This window comes from Mya arenaria, chromosome 2 (genome assembly GCF_026914265.1).
Source record: "Mya arenaria isolate MELC-2E11 chromosome 2, ASM2691426v1".
NCBI classification, from domain to species: Eukaryota; Metazoa; Mollusca; class Bivalvia; order Myida; family Myidae; genus Mya; species Mya arenaria.
Window position 1 is genome coordinate 66,590,316 of NC_069123.1, and position 13,178 is coordinate 66,603,493.

At 37.4% G+C, this 13,178-nt stretch overlaps 1 protein-coding gene and 1 long non-coding RNA gene across 2 annotated transcripts; one reads left to right on the forward strand and one right to left on the reverse strand.

Moving 5' to 3' along the window:
• The first annotated feature begins 2,362 nt into the window (after positions 1-2,362).
• On the forward strand, positions 2,363-3,835 carry LOC128224097 (uncharacterized). The gene is made up of 3 exons (XM_052933760.1): positions 2,363-2,628; positions 2,721-3,101; positions 3,440-3,835. Exons 1-3 carry the CDS (start codon positions 2,448-2,450, stop codon positions 3,490-3,492), a joined length of 615 nt encoding a protein of 204 aa, XP_052789720.1. The 5' UTR covers positions 2,363-2,447; the 3' UTR covers positions 3,493-3,835.
• Positions 3,836-10,926: 7,091 nt separating this feature from the next.
• On the reverse strand, positions 10,927-12,910 carry LOC128220267 (uncharacterized). Its single transcript, XR_008258743.1, has 3 exons — positions 12,774-12,910; positions 11,409-11,516; positions 10,927-11,149 (listed from the first exon to the last, which is right to left on the reverse strand). It is a non-coding gene; the product is annotated as an uncharacterized LOC128220267 (long non-coding RNA).
• Positions 12,911-13,178: the final 268 nt, after the last annotated feature.

Here is a 13,178-nt window from a genome sequence, read left to right on the forward strand (position 1 = left end):
CGCGTTCTTGCTACGACAAAGTAGGTTAAAATGTCCCAGCAATAACTTTAGCGAATAATTACAGTAGTTAACTACATCTTCTAAAATATGTATTTTGGCAATCGAATATTCGATCGAAAGAATTACCGAATATTCGAATATCAGTTTTGCCATTCGTTTGCATCCCTACTTAATAGTGAAACAGTCATTTGCGCATTTATCATATCTTCTCTGGTGGCTTGTATTACGGCGATTTACGAGTTTTTCTGGCGGGCATCCTGGAAGTGGCCGTGCTCTAGTCGCCAGGCGCTCGCGATACTTGTTGACTTTTGTATAATCACCGTGTCAGACTTTAAGGGGGTCCTTTAATGAAGGTTTCCCTCGGCAGTTCAAACAATTTGTCGTGGAGCTCCTCAAAGAACTTCTGCGGCAGTGGGGCTTGCGACAATTTGCCATCGGATCTGTCGAGTTCAGAATAGTTTGGTAGGTCGGCCCGTTCGAGCATTACCTTTTCAATATTAAGTAATTCATTGTTGACAATCACCCTCGGGTCGCTTAGGCTTAATAACGGTGATATGTGTGGCAACTTCTGTAGACCACCTTAATGGTCGACTAGAAGTTAACTCATTTGATCGGGTCGTGAAAGGTGTTCCCAACTTGATGTACTGTAATAGAGCACTGTAACCAGTAATTAGATCCAGTTACGCGCGAAATAAAACTTTCCTTTGTTTGATACGTTGTTAGTTTATTTTCCAAGATATTTCCTCAACCACTATTGGCATCCAACTTTAACGAATAAACTCATATAAATTCCAACTCTATATTTTAATGTATAACTTATTAATTTTTAGGTTAAGAACACAAAAAACAAGTCTGCACTGCTTATTGAGTAAATTGCGACAAATATATTTATTAGAATCTAACATTCTGCGATAGATTTTTTCAAAAACTGTAGTATCAATATTATCAACAGAACTTTTATATGCTTATCCAATAATTTAGGGTTTTAGGTTAGTTTGATGACTTATCACCTTCAGATTTAGAACTAAGTTTACATTAAATAACTAAAAATAATGGACAATGAACGTCAGACCGTAAATGACTAAAACCATGAATACTAAGGTCAGTGATATTCTCAAAAACATTAGAGCTTGATATGAAATAATCAACTGTACTACATCCCCGACATGTAAATTTTGGATTACAAAAATCAGATCCAATACGACCTTTCAACAAAAGCAAATTATTACTTTTGCACATTTCTATAAGCATATTACTATAGTTATTAATATTTTGCTCAACAAAACTTCTAAACAGTGGTAACTTTGTTCTATTTAATAAATGTGATATATATCCTGGGATGTGCAATGAATCTAAATCAGCGGCTTTGGATTCCTGTTAACCAATAAACTAAAACTTTTTTTTTCAATAAACGCAGGGCAATGCAACTTATTAGAAATACCATCAACATCTAGTGATAAAATTTGTTATTTTCATTGTTTTCCTATTAAATAGTAATAGGCACAGATATGTCATCGTCATGATTAGGAAAATGTTCGATATAGCCGGAATGCATATGAACAGAACTCATGGGATCCCTGTGTGTGTTGGATTCTTCTGATAAATACAGCGCATTTCGGCATGAGGGTTTGATTCTGTTTGATTCTGGTTACCAAGCCAAATAAGTGGGTTTTATTCGGGTACTCCGGTTTCCCACAACACAATGTCGTGCATATTATCGCGCTACGTCGTGTCAACGAAAGTAATAATTATAACATTTAAATAACTTGTTTCACATTTTTCTCTCAAACAAATAAGGCGTGTATTGAAGGGACTAGACTCACGATGATGCAATTGCAAAAAAGAGAAAATTGTCAAAAACTAACATACAATTGATACCATTGTGTTCAACGCATTGAATCTTACTTACTGATGTATCCCATTGCTTGAGACACATGCAACTTTTGCAGTTTTCATTCTTTCTAATTCGAAATCTATTTGGGTTGTTTACCACGTAAAATCCAGTTAGTTTAAAGTAAGCGTCGGTATATTTCTCTGTATTCATCACCTGATTTTCATATGCTAAGTATACACACTTCAGAACGGACATCGCAGAAAACTGCTGCGAAACAACGACGACAAAGGTCTGTGATGAATTGATCAAAGGAAACTTTTGAAAGGGGTTAGCTCTGCTGCAAATGACAGCGAGTTGCTTTAACGCTTATTTACAGCTTAGTTCGTGGCATGACTTGCAAGCTATCGGAAAAAACCCATTCCGCGTATTTTTAAACTGGAAAACCATTTTGCGTTATTTTTAAACAGGGAAACAGCAACATATTTGCGTTTGTTTATTTTAATCTTATTTGCCTCAAACTATCTTGCATTCACACTGGCTTGTTTTGGGGAAATACAGTATTTGCCGATTTTGGGACCATCTGGAGTCTAGTCTCTTTAACCTGTTAGGAAATATGATTCGTGTTATTGTAATCTTGTTTCTTTCGGTATATACTATGAGATGTCTCAAACACAACGTGCAGGATTGTTCTCGTAATCATTTTTACAATGTTGACTTAGGACGATGTACAAAATGCCATATGACTGTCTGCTTCCCAGGAATACCATTCGGCTGTCACGACACGTGTGTGCAAAGTAAGCGAAAATAGTTTTCATTTGTTCTTGATCAGTGTAAGTAAAAACATGAATTGATACGATCGTTTTATCAATATTTATATCATTTTCAGACTATGCCAAACTGTTTGCGAACGATAAGTGGGAAACCGGAATAAAAACCTATAAAGACATACAACAAAAACTAGAAGACATCCATGGTGACATAATACGGCTCGTCTCCCAATCTCTGAACACAACTGGGGGCGAAAGCGAACGGCTGATAAATCAAAATACATGCGACGAAAACTGTTTCAAAGACCTTAATTTCATCTACAGACTAGCGTTATTTATATGTGTGTTTTTGGTTTTGAACGCAGCGTGTTTATCAATTTTGATATATAGTAGCTGTAAAAAGAACAAGCAATATCAAGAGATGTTGGAGAAGTCCAACGACAAATTGGCCGAACAGTTGGCCACTTTTAAAAATGAAGTTGTTTCACCACAGATTCCTGGTAATTTCTTTTACATTTTGTTTATCATTTAATTTTACAAATCGGAACTATAAACTAAGACAAATATTTAAACATTATAATAAATAATCATATGGTTACTATCTCGAGTGTGACTTTGCGATTAGTTAGACGTAGTTTTGATACGTATTTATGTGCAGTTAACGTACGGCTTATGCGAACACGTTTTAAAGCTCCTTTATTTCATGTTGTTTAGAACATCTTCTCATTAATCCGTCGATGTACAAATGATGAATATCCGTTAATAATCAATTTACTTTATTTTGATTGCACATACACGTAGCGTGTTTGCATACAGTCCTTAAACTTTTGCATTGCAGGTCAGGTCGAATTTCAGCGACAGTGTTCAATACGGTCTTCATCCTCAGCATGATCACAAAATACAGGGATTTAGTTTGGTTAAAACATATTTGCTCAAAGAGATTTTGTATACTTGCTTTTCGTATCATCAATCCCGATGAGTATATATTTCTTATGTAAAAAATGAACGTTCTACGATTTTGTGTAAATATTACCCAAAAAGAAGCGAAGTGATATAATCATTCACATATTGTATCGTAATGTAAAAGTTTATAGTTAATCAAGAGCTTAAACAAGACTCTTCCATAAGTTATGTATGGCTGTAGATACCTGTTACGTGTAAATGTACGTGCTTGTTAGTCAATAATGACAACGATGATACAGAGATATATCTTAGAGTAAATGAGGTTAATAGATGTTTTTGTTTTTTTATATTTTGAAGATATTGAATCATACTTATCTATATTATGACTAGCATATGGAATCCTCCTCTCTCTATTCATATATATAAATGCGTCATTATACTATATGTTATAAAAATAGTTCAATATATAGATCTCCAGCACATAATAGGATTCCAATTATACACAAATATTTACACCTCAATATTCATTCCTAAAATGAACTGCCTTTCGGCAATTGCGTTCATCAATCGATGAACGCAACATGTTCGGATATGTTCGGATTGCAATTCATCGCATAACAATATACATGAAAACTATTGATCTTGTTATTGTTTGTATTGTGTCAGCAGGTCCCGTAAAATATAAATCAACATTTTAGAACGTGCTAAGTTATTTTATTTTAAATGTTTTGTTGCCAAAAGTGTTTCAGTTTTACGTTTAAAAGTGTTTTCAAGTGGTTTATCTATTCCCGCGTTATTGGTTCGTCATTTGAAAAAAATGTTTCCGGTAACAGTCGGGTCGTCGTATTTACAGAATGGGTAAGAAAGGATTACTGAAAGGTTACCGAAATGAAATGAAGTATTTTTTTAACGTTTCTTGAATAAAATAATGAACTATTGGGGTAAATATAAGGAATGAATTGCGGGTTTGATGTCATTATCGGGGATATGAACGCAATTGGGCTGGTCAAAGTACGCGAGGAGTCCTTCGGACTCCACACACTTAGACCAGCCCAATTGCGTTCATACCCTGATAATGACATCAAACCCGCAATTCATTCCTTAATTGGACATGCAACGAGTGATGAAGAGTCGTGACCGAATAGCATCTTGTTAGAACCCGAATATAATCTATACATCCTGTTACTTCGTTCTTTACAGCGTAACGCTAGACATTAATAGGTAGACATTGGTTGACATAAATTCTGAAGTTTCATTTGATCTAAGTTTGATCTCTCGTGAAGTATAAACAGAGGTGTCTATTGTAATATTAATAATGGTACCAGAACCCCCGCAATGCAAACTCCGGTTTGAAACACGCACAAAGAGTCAAGATTTATGTATTTTATGTCTTTAACGGAATCGTTACACTTGTGTATCGTTTCATACATGTATAGGTTTGTAAAACTGTTGAGGGAACCTTTAAAAATTTAAAGATTTTGATATAATCTTATTCCAAAGTCATTAGTATATATTAAGATGCTTAATTGTATTATGGATTAAATGGTGATAACTTATATTTTAAGAAATATATTTGCATCTTTGTAAACAGGAACTGCTTCTAGGTCACCATTTTTAAAATATATTTCTTATTCGAAAACGTATGATGATGAAGCCCCAAGACATGTATCAGTAGTCTTAATGACACTGTATCGAATGTTAGAAATGATATATTAAGTATAATCCAATGCCGATAGTACCCCTAGCCCTTCATTGTGTGGGCTTGACGATCTTCAGTAGGTCAGTAGGTCAGCGCACATTCTCAACAGTATATCCTTCCCAAGATTTGTTATCGGATATCCCAAATCTGACTTCGTTCGAAGAACCTTGAATAAGAAGTCAGCAATATTATACTTTTGAACAGTTACATAGACTATTATTGTTAAAAAACACAAACTACACATGATAAAAAGCTGGTATAGCAAAGGTGAAGACTTATTAAGCCGGATTGAAACAAATCAAATTTGAAACAAGGCCATTTAAAATTTGACATAAATCTTATTTCGAAGATCGTCTTAAATTATGTTCAATTGTTTTGAGTCATATCATTTAAGCCATGTAGTTTAATCTTTTATATTGATTAATATGATTTAATACGTATAAACTGTCAAAACTTTGCATTAAATGAACTATTGTCAGATATGTATTTTTTACATTTTATGCGATAAGCATGGGAAAACGCCGGGTATTCAATGCGCACAGCTGTGAGATATTTATTTACGTAGTGTACGGTGTTTGCTGATAAGCGGGAATGCACGGATTTCTTGTGCATTTTAGAACGTCGTGATTACGTTAAGTATGCAGGGATTACTGATTTTAGACTGCGAGGCCCGTTAAGCTCGTTGTTCGTTTCGTTTTGCTTTCAGAATTAAAAAGTACTACCAATAAATAATATAGATGTATTTAAGCTTTTTAATCATTCTAATATTAATGATTTTCTCATGGATTTTTGCCGTTTTTGAACTTAGATATATTAAGTAATTTTAGGAAGAGGGGATTATTGGTTTAGGACTATAACATGAAGAAAATTATTCTATCATTCTGCAAATCTTTGCTTGAATCGGGATATTTAAGATGTGAATTCGTGCTCTATTAAATACATATGTTATCTTTGAATGAAAGTAACGTTGAAATTTAATTTTGTGTTTTCTCGTTTTCTGCTTTTAATATAATACAAAGGTTTAGGATATACTAACTAATGATTTTTTTTAAGTTAGTCTTTAACAGAGTTCAAGCTACCACTTATTGTTGAAGTACATTGAATTGAAAAGAAAAATATCGCTCGGATCATGACATAAAAAGAAATTTAAAACAGTTTCGTTTCAGTAGAAGCAATCATTCAACGTTGGCATTACCTTATGGACGGAAACTATCGAGTTAAATATTTTTCACTGTAAGGGTTTTGAACGGATGAAGCGAACGCCGTCAGAATTCACGCTAAAAGTGACAGACATCTCTAACTCCAATGGACTTTTTTGCGCTTCAACCTTTTAAGTGTTTGGATGAGCTAAAACATTTACAGTTCGAAAATATTTATGAACATTGTTTATAAACGTGCATCAAAATTTGATGTCGCTCTGTATATGTTTAAATTGAACATACACGGCATGTGCTTTATTTGTTCATACTCGTTGCAAAGTGTGATGGGTACAAGTTTCCAGAGCTTTTTACTTTTCATTTTTGGGCTGAAGTTTTTTCTCTGGTTTTAACTCTGGCCTAGCGTATCTTTGTGAGCGGGTGTGAAGTTTGAATGCCGATTTAGTGTAATATTCATTTGTGGACAATTTAAATAGAGTATTGATCTGAAAAAAATTGCTTGCGCAAATATATTGTGCTGTACAACTTATACATGCATTTCTGGAATTGCCTTAACCGTTTTTTACTGACCATTCATGTATGTATTTTACATGAAATATTAAATTATTGAGATTTAATACTATGTGTAATAGATATGTACTGTCAATAACAAGCCCAATTAAAGTATCCCGTCTGGGGCACATCTATACATGTGCTCGTTATTAATGTAAATAATAAATTATTTATGTTTGGCACGTAATGGAATATAATAGAAAACACAACATTATGAAATGAAAATTACACTGGTCGATTCAACCAAGCGTGACGGAGAAAAATGACTGACAGTCACGATTGACTATTAACGTGTACACAAATGATAACTGACTGGAATGGTTATGGCAAAATTAACAACACATAGAATATAAGGATATTTCACAGAACCCCTTTTTTAGTTGTTGGTTAAAGCATAAAAACAACTTAATGTATCGCCATATACTATTGTGACCTGAACCTTAACCATTGAGGCTTCAGGATAATGCGACACCTTAACTGTCGAGGCTTCAGGATAATGCGACACCTTAACCATTGATGCTCCAGTATAATGCGACACCTTCACTGTCGAGGCTTCAGGATAATGCGACCCCTGTCGAGGCTTCAGGATAATGCGACATCTTAACAGTCGAGGCTTCAGGATAATGCAACACCTTAACCATTGATGCTTCAGGATAATGCGACACCTAAACTATTGGGGCTTCAGGATAATGCGACACCTTAACCATTGATGCTTCAGGATAATGCGACACCTTAACTGTCGAGGCTTCAGGATAATGCGACACCTGTCGAGGCTTTGTGATAATGCGGCACTTTTACTATCGAGGCTTCAGGATAATGCGACATCTTTACTGTCGAGGCTTCAGGATAATGCGACACCTTTAATGTTTAGGCTTCAGGATAATGCAACACCTTAACTGTTGAGGCTTTAACATAATGCGACACCTAAACTGTCGAGGCTTCAGGATAATGCGACACCTTTACTGTCGAGGCTTCAGGATAATGCGACACCTTTAATGTTTAGGCTTCAGGATAATGCAACACCTTAACTGTTGAGGCTTTAACATAATGCGACACCTAAACTGTCGAGGCTTCAGGATAATGCGACATCTTTACTGTCGAGGCTTCAGGATAATGCGACACCTTTAATGTTTAGGCTTCAGGATAATGCGACACCTTAACTGTCGGGGCTTCAGGATAATGCGACACCTTTACCGTCGAGGCTTCAGGATAATGCGACACCTTAACTGTCGAGGCTTCAGGATAATGTGACACCTGCCGAGGCTTCAGGATAATGCGACACCTTAACTGTCGAGGCTTCAGGATAATGTGACACCTGTCGAGGCTTCAGGATAATGCGACACCTTAACTGTCGAGGCTGCAGGATAATGCGTCACCTTATCTTCCGAAGCTTCAGAATAATGCGACACCTTAACCGTCGAGGCTTCAGGATAATGCGACACGCTTACTGTCGAGGTTTTAGGATAATGCGACGGCTTAACTGTCGAGGATTCAGGATAATGCGACACCTGCCGAGGATTCAGGATAATGCGACACCTTAACCATTGATGCTTCAGGATAATGCGACACCTTAACCATTGATGCTTCAGGATAATGCGACACCTTAACCGTCGAGGCTTCAGGATAATGCGACACCTGTCAAGGCTTAAGGATAATGCGACTAATAAACTGTCGAGGCTTCAGGATAATGCGACACCTATCGATGCTTCAGGTTAATGCGACACCTTTAATGTCGAGGCTTCAGGATAATGCGACACCTTAACTGTCGAGGCTTCAGGTAAATGTGACACCCTTACTGTCGAGGCTTCAGGATAATGCGACACTTTAACCGTCGAGGCTTCAGGATAATGCGACACCTTATCTTTCGAGGCTTCACGATAATGCGACACCTTAACCGTCGAGGCTTCAGGATAATGCGACAACTTAACCGTCGAAGCTTCAGGATAGTGCGACATCTTATCTTACGATGCTTCACGATAATGCGACACCTTAACCGTCGAGCCTTCAGGATAATGCGACACCTTAACCGTCGAGGCTTTAGGATAATGCGACACCTTAATTTTCGAGGCTTCACGATAATGCGACACCTTAACCGTCGAGGCTTCGGGATAATAGCGACACCTTAACCGTCGAGGCTTCAGGATAATGCAACACCTTAAACGTCGAGGCTTTAGGATAATGCGAAACCTTATTTTTCGAGGCTTCAGGATAATGTGACACCTTAACTGTCGAGGCTTCATGATAATGCGACACCTTAACTGTCGAGGCTTCAGGATAATGCGACACCTCAACCGTCGAAGCTTCAGGATAGTGCGACATCTTATCTTCCGATGCTTCACGATAATGCGACACCTTAACCGTCGAGCCTTCAGGATAATGCGACACCTTAACCGTCGAGGCTTTAGGATAATGCGACACCTAATTTTTCGAGGCTTCACGATAATTCGACACCTTAACCGTCGAGGCTTCAGGATAATAGCGACACCTTAACCGTCGAGGGTTCAGGATAATGCGACACCTTAAACGTCGAGGCTTTAGGATAATGCGACACCTTATTTTTCGAGGCTTCACGATAATTCGACACCTTAACCGTCGAGGCTTCAGGATAATAGCGACACCTTAACTGTCGAAGCTTCAGGATAATGCAACACCTTAAACGTAGAGGCTTTAGGATAATGCGAAACCTTATTTTTCGAGGCTTCAGGATAATGTGACACCTGTCGAGGCTTCATGATAATGCGACACCTTAACTGTCGAGGCTTCAGGATAATGCGACACCTTGTCTTCCGAAGCTTCAGGATAATGCGACACCTTAACCGTCGAGGCTTCAGGATAATGCGACACCCTTACTGTCGAGGGTTTAGGATAATGCGACACCTTAACTGTCGAGGATTCAGGATAATGCGACACCTGCCGAGGATTCAGGATAATGCGACACCTTAACCATTGATGCTTCGGGATAATGCGACACCATAACCATTGATGCTTCAGGATAATGGGACACCTTAACTGTCGAGGCTTAAGGATAATGCGACACCTTAACTGTCGATGCTTCAGGATAATGCGACACCTTAACTGTCGATGCTTCAGGAAAATGCGACACCTATTGATGCTTCAGGATAATGCGACACCTTTAATGTCGAGGCTTCGGGATAATGCGACACCTTAACTGTCGAGGCTTCAGGTAAATGCGACACCCTTACTGTCGAGGCTTCAGGATAATGCGACACCTTAACCGTCGAGGCTTCAGGATAATGCGACACATAATCTTTTGAGGCTTCACGATAATGCGACACCTTAACCGTCGAGGCTTCATGATAATGCGACACCTTAACCGTCGAAGCTTCAGGATAGTGCGACATCTTATCTTTCGATGCTTCACGATAATGCGACATCTTAACCGTCGAGCCTTCAGGATAATGCGACACCTTAACCGTTTAGGCTTTAGGATAATGCAACACCTTGTTTTTCGAGGTCTACGATAATTCGACACCTTAACCGTCGAGGCTTCAGGATAATAGCGACACCTTAACCGTCGAGGCTTTAGGATAATGCAACACCTTATTTTTAGAGGCTTCAGGATAATGCGACACCTGAACTGTCGAGACTTCAGGATTATGCGACACTTTAACTGTAAAGGCTTCACGACAATGCCCGTACAATACCCGTTGAGACACCTTAACCATCAAGGCTTCAGATTTATGCGACACCTAACTGTTAAGGCTCCATGACAATGCCCGTCGAGACACCTTAACCATCGAGGTTTCAGAATTATGCGACACCTAACTATCGAGGCTTAAGGACAATGCCCGTACAATACCCGTTGAGGCACCTTAACCATCGAGGCTTCAGAATTATGCGACACCTAACTGTCGAGGCTTAAGGACAATGCCCGTGTCATACCTGATGAGACACTTTACTGTCGAGGCTTAAGGACAATGCCCGTGTCATACCTGATGAGACCCCTTTACTGTTGAGGGTTCAGAGCTTCCTGTTGGGACATCTTAAAATATCTCACCAACATTTTCAATTCTGTAATTTGAAATATACAACTTATTTTTTGTTTATTTAATATTATAACATAGTCCTATTGACGCCTGGTATGACGCCTCTTTTGCGCGTGAAACGACGTCACTTTTTGGGCTCCTGGAATCTGGGGTTATTCGGGTTCAATTGGTTGCCGTGGTTATCGAGGTCCGACTTTGTGCCTTCCCCCTGGAACCCGGACTGATGACCCCTGAATAAATAAAGATTGTAGTAATAAATGAGAAATAAAGAATTAATGTCACGTATAAAAACAATGTGTTATGTCATAACATGCATTACTTTATTTTTTTTAGCGTCCTGCCAGTTATCACATGTGTTATAGTATACGCTCGATAATGGTTCTTCATCATTGGCGCTATAAATCACCAACTAGTAAACAGTAAATATCGACAAAGACAATAGATAAAGGTAGGCTATGGATTGAGTCATTTGTATAAAGAAAGACTCACTTGAACTCGGGGTTGTTCGAGTTACACTGGTTGCCATGGTTATCCAGATCCGCCTTGTCACCCGTGCCTCCGTATTTACCACCTCCACTCTGTTGGCTAGACATCTCGCTACATGAACAAGTTTTTATATTGGTAAGATAATTTCGCCAAGATATTCCAAGTTGCTAATTTGAGCTTTTAATTTTCTTTATAGCTGTTCAATATAATCCCAGAAGGAAACGCAAGTTGCAAATAATAAGGTTTTAATGAAAAACTACAAACTAATAATATGCCAATAAACCGAGCAAGGTATTGTGTTTACATATCAATACTGTATTATACAACCGTCCTTACAGGACAGAGATATCTAATTACGATTTGCACGCGCTGCATCAGTTACGGCGTACTGATTTTGTACACATAAAATAATGAAACGGCAACCCTAAAATACCCTCGGGATGAAGAACTGCACGGCCATGCTGTCAGATTGAATTAAAGCGAAAATTTTTAGTAAACCACATGCATCCTTCTTTTAATTGCCTAATGACGTCATTTTACACTGTGACGTTTGTGACGTGTCTCTCTTCAGTAATGCCTCAATATGTCTCAACATTTATTATATGCCTATCAATTTCCTTTTCCATATTCAACAGTGGAAAAACAGCACGCCGTATTGAAAACCCGTGTCACCCTACTGACGTTTCCTGATTTCATATCATGCCTGTACACTGAGTTGTCTAGGTTGGGAGTTCGGTGTGTAAACCTGCGGACTCGACGGATACGTGTTTACACACCGAACTCAACGTGATACAGGTCGCCAGAAAAGCGTCCTATCATGACGTCCCCTATAGTTTTGTTTTGTTTTCTATGTGTGAAAACTTTTACTCAAAAGTCGCCTTAAATAATTTTCAAGCAATAAAAGTTATTAAGAAATACCCGGATCTATTATTGGAACTGTATTTAGTATAATGCAACTGTTAAGTGTTGTTAAAGTCTTGAGGTAACTGAACATCTAACAGTTTGCACAGTTTAATAATAAAATAAAATAATTCATCATTTTTTTTCTTATTTTGTTAAAACCTTACAACTTTGATAGTTTTAGATTCCAAAGATTTTTATATGTTCAACAATTTTACCCAAGAATATTGTGTATTGACGTTTATTATAAATAACAAAATAAATTTCAAAGATTAGAGCGGGAGGTCTATGAAAAACATGCATATTGAATAAAAAAAAAACAAGAACATTATTTTTGAAAAATTGTTGTTCTGCATCTATTAAACGCCGAAAAAGGAATGCTTATATAAATGATTACAACTTACTTTCTATTATATGGCAAATCTACGTATATGTAAGCAAATTCTTCATAAATAAATAAATAAATACCTTTTATTAATTCTTCAATAGTATTCCTACACACGTCAAAACGCAATTGAATGGTCTTGGTGCGCAGTATCGGGATTTTATGCGCATTTATTGCGCTTCAGTTTTGTATTTTTAGAAAATGCATGTGTCCATATCGAGTCAAGGCCGAAAATGTATTGCGTAATTTTCCATATTTTCAGAAATTAGATACGGTTTTTGGACACATAACAATCATAAATATCGTATGGCCTTGGCGCTATAAACAAAGTAATGACTGAAGTTTCGATTTATAGATAAGTGACGTATTAAAGGAACTCTCTTGACATGCACGTTTCCTCAAACACGTTCAAATTGATTTACTTTTATTTATGGTAACGAACAAATCTACCAATTTAAAGGGGAAGATGGCTTGGTATTTATATAGCA